This window comes from Chiloscyllium plagiosum, chromosome 19 (assembly GCF_004010195.1).
Source record: "Chiloscyllium plagiosum isolate BGI_BamShark_2017 chromosome 19, ASM401019v2, whole genome shotgun sequence".
Classification (NCBI taxonomy): Eukaryota; Metazoa; Chordata; class Chondrichthyes; order Orectolobiformes; family Hemiscylliidae; genus Chiloscyllium; species Chiloscyllium plagiosum.
In genome coordinates, this window is record NC_057728.1 from 12209429 (window position 1) to 12216543 (window position 7115).

The 7115-nt window shown below is 41.4% G+C and overlaps 1 protein-coding gene across 7 annotated transcripts in view; it reads left to right on the top strand.

The window, feature by feature from the left end:
* Positions 1-7: 7 nt before the first annotated feature.
* Positions 8-7115, top strand: part of LOC122559522 (ataxin-7-like protein 1) — a 244320-nt gene continuing 237212 nt past the window's right edge. For 4 of the 7 annotated variants that reach the window (XM_043709110.1, XM_043709111.1, XM_043709114.1 and 1 more), the window contains exons 1-2: positions 8-206; positions 596-664. In XM_043709110.1, coding sequence (XP_043565045.1) covers positions 41-206; positions 596-664 — 235 coding nt within the window. In that variant the 5' untranslated portion in view covers positions 8-40. The remainder of the gene's footprint in view (positions 207-595; positions 665-7115) is intronic. The other 3 variants (XM_043709116.1, XM_043709117.1, XM_043709112.1) reach the window with 2 other exon arrangements.

Below are 7115 nucleotides of genomic sequence, written 5' to 3' on the forward strand. Positions count from 1 at the left end.
CTCCCTCTCCTCCCCTCCCCCTGTGTCCCCTCGGCTGAAGATGGCGGAAGGAGCCGAAGGTGACGTCACGCGGTGGCGAGGGGAAGCGGAGGAACAAGAAGGCAGAGCAATGGCGACCCTGGAGCGGAAAGTGCCGAGTCCCGAGGCCTTCCTGGGCAAGCCCTGGTCCAGCTGGATCGACGCTGCCCGAGTGCAATGTGCGGACAGTAAGCGGCCTGTCTCCGTGTCTCCCCCCCACTCCCTGGGGTCGGCCGGCCTGCGGGGGTCTGCTTCTGTCTGTGTCTCTGTCTCTGTGTGGGTGTGTGTCCGTCTGTGTGTTGGGGGCTGCGGGTGGTCCTTGGCCGGCCCGGGGCTGGGAGCTCAGACCCCCGGCCGGCCTGTCCCTCTCCCCCCGGGAGGCTCGGACACTCACTGGATGTTGGTGTTGAAACCATCAACGAACAAGTGCCCCCCCCATGTGGCCCTGGGTCACCACATAAACACTGGCATTTAACATTGCTCAAGATTGACTAACCCAGGTTGGCTTTTATTTCTTCAACAAAAAAACAATTTTTTTGTTGTTTTTCATTCCTTATTTCCGTTTACTCACGTGCAGATCAAGAATCAGAAGACACTGGAAAAGAGAGCTCAAAGAATAGAGAGGTGATGAGGCTCAATAAAGAAGGTAAGGATGGCATATCGATGCTAAACACACAACAACACAACATTGCCCTGCAATTGCAAAGTGAAATATCGTTTTCATATGTTAACCAGCTGCCAGCCTTTGACAGGTATTGTAATGAATGAATGAATGACTTGACTCCTGACACTCATTGCACAATGTTTACATTTGTTATATGTGTCAGTATTGGTGGCAGGCCACAGAGACGCAAAGGCACCAAATGCTTTCCATTACACAGAACACACCGTATGTGTTTGAAAGTTAATTTTGATTTTCACCTGAACTCACCTGCAGCTTCAAGGATCTCAGTGGATCCTGGTAGCTATTTATGTTTGGAAATGTTTTTCTTTGTATTGAAATTTTTTAATGATATTAAGTCTGTTTTGTCACTGGTTTACATGCATTTGAGAATTTTGATATTCTGACTACCACGTTTCACTGCAACGTTAGTGCAGTATGATTATAAAATCCTGAACTTTTGGCAAAATTTTGTTCAATTGCAAATGCCAAAAGCCCATTGGAAGGAATTCGTTATATTGCATAATTTTGCTGAAACTAGTCATCTGAATTAGTTAAAGGAGCATTGACAACTAAAATGTTGACTGGCTAGGACTCCCTATAAATAACTCTTTCCAATGCCATAAAATAAAGTACAGAACTGTAGATTCTGAAAATTTGAAACAAAAATAGGAACTGCTGGAGAAACTTGTAAGTCTGGTGGCATCTATTAGGCAAAAGCAGAGTTAATATTTCCCGTTCAGTGAACCTACTTCAGAATTAATTTCCTCCAGCAGTTTGTGTTTTTGTTTCAAATATCATGCCATGTTACCAATTATGAAAATGACTCAAATTCAGCAGATGATGATGTACCTGGTACATCAGGCAGTGGTTTTCAGATTTTAATTCTGAAAATTTTCACTCAAACTGTAATTAGTTTATTAGAAAGAAGATGATGAAGATTTATCTGTGGTAATCATTATTAAATATTATGTTTAGCACTTTTTGGAATATTGAAATGAAGTGTCAAACAAGGTTTACTGATAAGAATTTAGTACCTTGAATTCTTTGCTTGCTGCGCATTTAGTCACAGAACTACAGAATTGTTATGGTGCTGAAGGAAGCCATTCAGCCCATTATGTTGGCCATGGCTCTTCAAATGAGCATTATTACATATTGCCAATTTCCTCCTCCTCCATATCCTTGCACATTATTTCTATTCAAATAAACATCCAGTACCCTCTTGGATGCTGAATTGGATTTGCCTCCACCACATTTCCAGACAGTGCATTCATACCTGAACTACTCACTGTGTGAAACTTTCTTTCTCACCTCACATTTGTTTCTTTTACAAATTACTTCAAATCTGTGCCATTTGTACTTGCTCCTTTTATGCATAAAAAGAACAAATTCTCCCTGTGTACTCTATCCAGCCCATTCATGATTTTTGGAAGACTCTGTCAGATCTCCTACAACCTTCCTTCTACAGAGAACACTCCCAACCTCTTCAATATATCCTTACAACTGAAATTTCTCATCTCTGGAACCATTCCTGTATACCTCCTCTGCACTCTATGTAATGTATTCACAACCTTTCTATAATGTGGCACCAAGAATTGTGCACAATACTCCAGCTGAGGTCTAAGAAGTGTCTTGTATAAGGTCAACATGGCCTACATGCTCATATACTTTATGGCTTTATTAATGGCTCTCTCAACTTGCCCTGCCACCTTCAGTGGTCTGTGTCCGTATACACACAGGTCAATCTCAACGTTCTTTCTGAGCTGTGTGGCTGCGCAACATCTGTGAGGGTCCACTCATGGAGGATGGCATGCTGACACTGTGCCAAAGCATTCGATTCTGTTTTCTCCAGCTGCTGTCACGCTTGGAGGTCTGCACAGCTACTCAAGAAATAAGAGAAAACATAGGTCCCTCTGCTCCCGCATCTTTAGGATTATAACCCCGATTTGGTATTGTCTTTTGATGTTCTTCCTGCCAAAATGCATCAACTCGTATTTGTATGCATTGAACTCCATTTTCCACCTATGCACCCACTCCTCCAACTTATCTATGTCCTTTTGGAGTTTTACACTGTCTTCCTCATGGTTTACAATCCTTCCACGTTGTCTTATTTTGTGTCATCTGCAAATTTTGAAATTATCCCTGCGCTCAAAGATATAGGTCATTCACATGTATCATGAAAATCAGGGGTCCAAATACAAACCGCTGAGAAACTCCATGATGAACACTTCTCCAGTTTGAAAATTATCTACTAACCTTCACTCTCTGTTTACTATCACTCAGCCAACTTTGTATTAGGTAGCTTCTATCCCTTTTATTTCCTCCCAAGTCTGTTTTGCAGTATTGTATCAAATGACTTCTGAATGTCTGTTTCAGCTGCATCACTCTCATCCAGTCTTTCTGTTACTTCTTGAAAAAGACTTTGTTAGTTCCCCTTTAGAAATCTATGCTGACTTTTAGTAAAAAGTTCACCTTCATCCATGTGACTACCAATTGTTTCCTGAATAATTGTATCTAATTGATCTGGAGTTTCCATAATTATAAAATGGCTACAGTTTAGGAGATCATTCAACCCATCATGTCTGTATGGGCCCTCTGAAGGAGCAATTTACCTCATGTCACTCCCCTTCTTTCTTTTTGAATAATAATATAATTTTCTTTTGAATGCCTTGATTGAACCTGCCTCCATTCTAAGGAACTGCTTTCCAGATCCGAAAAGCCAAGTGTATGAAAATGTTTCTCTTCATGTTGTCATTGCTTCTTTTTGCAAATTACCTTAAATATGTGACCTCTCATTCTCAATCCTTCCTCCATTGGGAACAGCTATTTTCCCCATCTACTCTGTTCAGAGCCCTTTAGGGTCTTTTGATGACAGTTGGTCACAAGTATACTTTCATCACTAAGCATTCACACTGATATCTGCTTAATTCTTTCACATGAATTAAAATATGTTAATTCTCTACCACTTGTAAAATTAGTTTATTTCTTCTTTAAACCACTGTGTGATTTATTACATGATAAGTTTAACTGTGAAAAGTATTTTCCTCATATAAACGTTTTTTTTGAGAAGTACAGTAAATGTTCATACCCAAGTCAGCATTTTAGCAATGCCATTCTGAGCAAGTAATTTGCACATGTCAGCCTTCACCTTGAGCTTTTTTAATGCCTTGTCTTTCCATGACTGGCTGTTGTCTTTAATAAATAATAACATAAAGGGAGTACAACTGTGAATTTGCAAACCTTAGAAATCTTTTATAGCTGTTTTACCATCTCGCCAACTAAAACTAAATTTTGTGGGAGGTCTTTAATACATCTTACTCATACGCTATCCAAATTATCTCCAATCAATTGTGCTTTTTTTTTGCCTGTTTAATTTTTCCTGTATTCAATATCTTTATTGTTTTAGTGATGATAAGCAGCAGATATACCTGTTGGAATTTTTCATACTGGGTGTTAAGGAATTGGGCTAGGAAGTTTTAAACTAACCATACGACTAAAAAATCAAACAGGTTTTAGAAGTTCAGAAAGGGCACAATTTTGTGAAGAATTGTTTCTGAAAGCGTTGGTTCAGTCTTTTCACCTCCAGAATGCTGTTGACTTATGGACACATCAAGTATTAGTGTGCATTTATTTTCTGCAAATGTGCTAGATAAGAAATCCTAAAATATATCCCATCTGTTAAAAATCACTTTCAAAGGGCTCTCCATGAGGTGTCTTGCAAGAAGCTTGTTAGAAAGATTTCAGGCATATGGTGTATAGGAAATCGAGTAGCATGGTTAGGAAGTTGGTTGATGGCCAAGAGCAGAGTTGTCGGGGAATGGGTGAAGCTACAACCAAAGAAGGTTTTGAAGTGATGTATTTAAGGGTTAATCCATTTTTGTTCAGGGTGTGAATTGTTGCTTTGGGTTTGAGCACAGAGAACAGAGTCTTGAAATTTGATGACGCACAACAGGAGTTTTAGCATGCAATGAGGAGAACTTTGAAAGGCATAGCTCGATTGGTAGAGACAGACAGATGGCACATGCAATTTGTTGTGGATAAGTGTGAGGTATTTTTTTTTAGTTTATAAAAAGAATGATCGCAAGTTCATAATTTACAGTAAGATATGCAAATATGTGGATGAATGTAAAGATCTCAGGGTTCAAACCTATAATGTCCTGGATATGAGTATTAGAAAATAAAAGAAACAGCTATTTTATAACTATGAGAGTAAAGTGCATGAATGCAGGAGTAATGATAAATCTGCACCAACCAATGCTTAGGTCATAGTTAAACTAATATATGCAGTTTTGAGCATCCACTGTAGGATGACCTTCAAGCCATAGGTATCATATAGAGTACAGTCGGCAAGATGATACCAGATATGGGCAGCTGTAGTTATAAATGATTGGATCATTTTCACTGGAGGAGAATGTGAGGTCTGCAGATGCTGGAGATCAAAGTTGAAACTTTATTGCTGGAACAGCACAGCAGGTCAGGCAGCATCCAAGGAACAGGAGATTCGACGTTTCGGGCACAGGCCCTTCTTCAGGAATTCCTGAAGAAGGGCCTGTGCCCGAAACGTCGAATCTCCTGTTCCCTGGATGCTGCCTGACCTGCTGTGCTGTTCCAGCAATAAAGTTTCAACTCATTTTCACTGGAGCAGAGTGAAAGCACACTGGTGGTGGGCTTATCTGATTTTATTATATAGAAAATTCAGGTGGAGTGACGGGGGGAAGGCTGTTGCCTTTGGTCAGCCAGTCAGTGACTAATTTAAAATCTTCTCTAAGAGACTAATGAGAGGGGTTGGGATCAGTTTTCCATCTTAAATTTTTTTTTGTTGTGCGGAGCCAGATTTTTTTTTCAGTGCGTGAAACCTTCAATGCTGTGCCATGCAACTTGGGAGGAACATTGATAAGTATTTTACATAGTGTTGAAACATAGAATACTTTTCCACACAAAGTGCGTTGCATACTTTAAAGGAAAATTAGATAAATATTTAAAGTAAAGCAAGATGCATGCAAGAGTTGATCCAGAGGATTTGTTTTGGATTGCACTCGCAATGGGCTGAATGTCCTCCTCTGCTGGGAACCTTAATAGTTTGAATCAATAATTTAAAATAAATATCTCCCCAAAGATAGATGAGTTACAATTAGGGGGAGGAAAGGGGGCAGACAGACAGTGCAGAGATCCCCTGTGGACATTTCCCTCAGCAATAAGTATACTGTTTTGAATACTGCTGGGGGGGATGGCCTACCAGAGGAAAGCCATAGCAGTCAGTTCTCTGGCACTGAGCAAAGAAGGGAAGGGGGCAGAATAGAAAAGTACTCCTGGTAGGGGACTCGATAGTTAGGGGAATCGACAAGAGATTTTGTGGTCAGGATCGGGATTCCCAGAAGGTATGTTGCCTCCCTGGTGCCAGGGTCCGGGACGTCTCCGATCGAGTGTATAAGGTTCTAAAAGGAGAGGGCGAACAGTCAGAAATTGTGTCACATATTGGCACTAATGATATAACCAGGAAAAGGATCGAGGATATAAAAAGTGATTTCAGGAAGTTAGGATGGAAGTTGCAAAGCAGGACAAACAGAGTAGTGTTTTCTAGTTTACTACCGGTGCCACGAGATAGCGAGGCGAGGAACAGGGAGCGGGTGCATCGTAACATGTGGCTGCGCAGCTGGTGTAGGAGGGAGGGCTTCAGATATGTAGATAATTGGGATGCCTTCTGGGGAAGGTGGGACCTATACAATAAGGACAGGTTGCAACTGAACTGGAAGGGGACCAATGTCCTGGGTAGAAGGTTTGCTCGAGTAGTTTGAGAGGGTTTAAACTAGTATGGCAGGGGGGTGGGAACCTGAGCTGTATATCAGAGGTGAGAGTTGATGCAGATGAGGCAATAGCAAGAGGTAGACCAGCTAGTGGGGAGGAACCAAGGGATCAGTTAAACACAAGGAGTATCAGAAATAAAAGTGATGAACTTAGAGTGTGGATCAGTACCTGGTGCTATGATGTTGTGGCCATAACAGAGACATGGGTTTCTTGGGCAGGAATGGTTGCTGGATGTTCAAGGGTTTAGAGCATTTAAAAAGAATAGGGAGGGGGGAAAAGAGGAGGGGGTGTAGCACTACTATTCAGAGAGGGTATCACAGCTACAGAAGCTTCCATTGTCGAGGAAGATCTGTCTACTGAGTCAGTATGGGTGGAAATTAGGAACAGCAAGGGAGCAGTCACCTTGTTAGGGGTTTACTACAGGCCCCCCAATAGCAGCAGGGAGATGGAAGAAAGCATAGGTCGGCAGATTTTGGAAAAGTGTGGACGTAGTAGGGTTGTTGTAATGGGTGACTTTAACTTTCCCAATATTGATTGGAACCTCCTTCAAGCAGAAAATTTGAATGGAGCTGTTTTTGTAAGGTGTGTTCAGGAGGGTTTCCTAACTCAGTACGTTGACAGGCCGACGAGG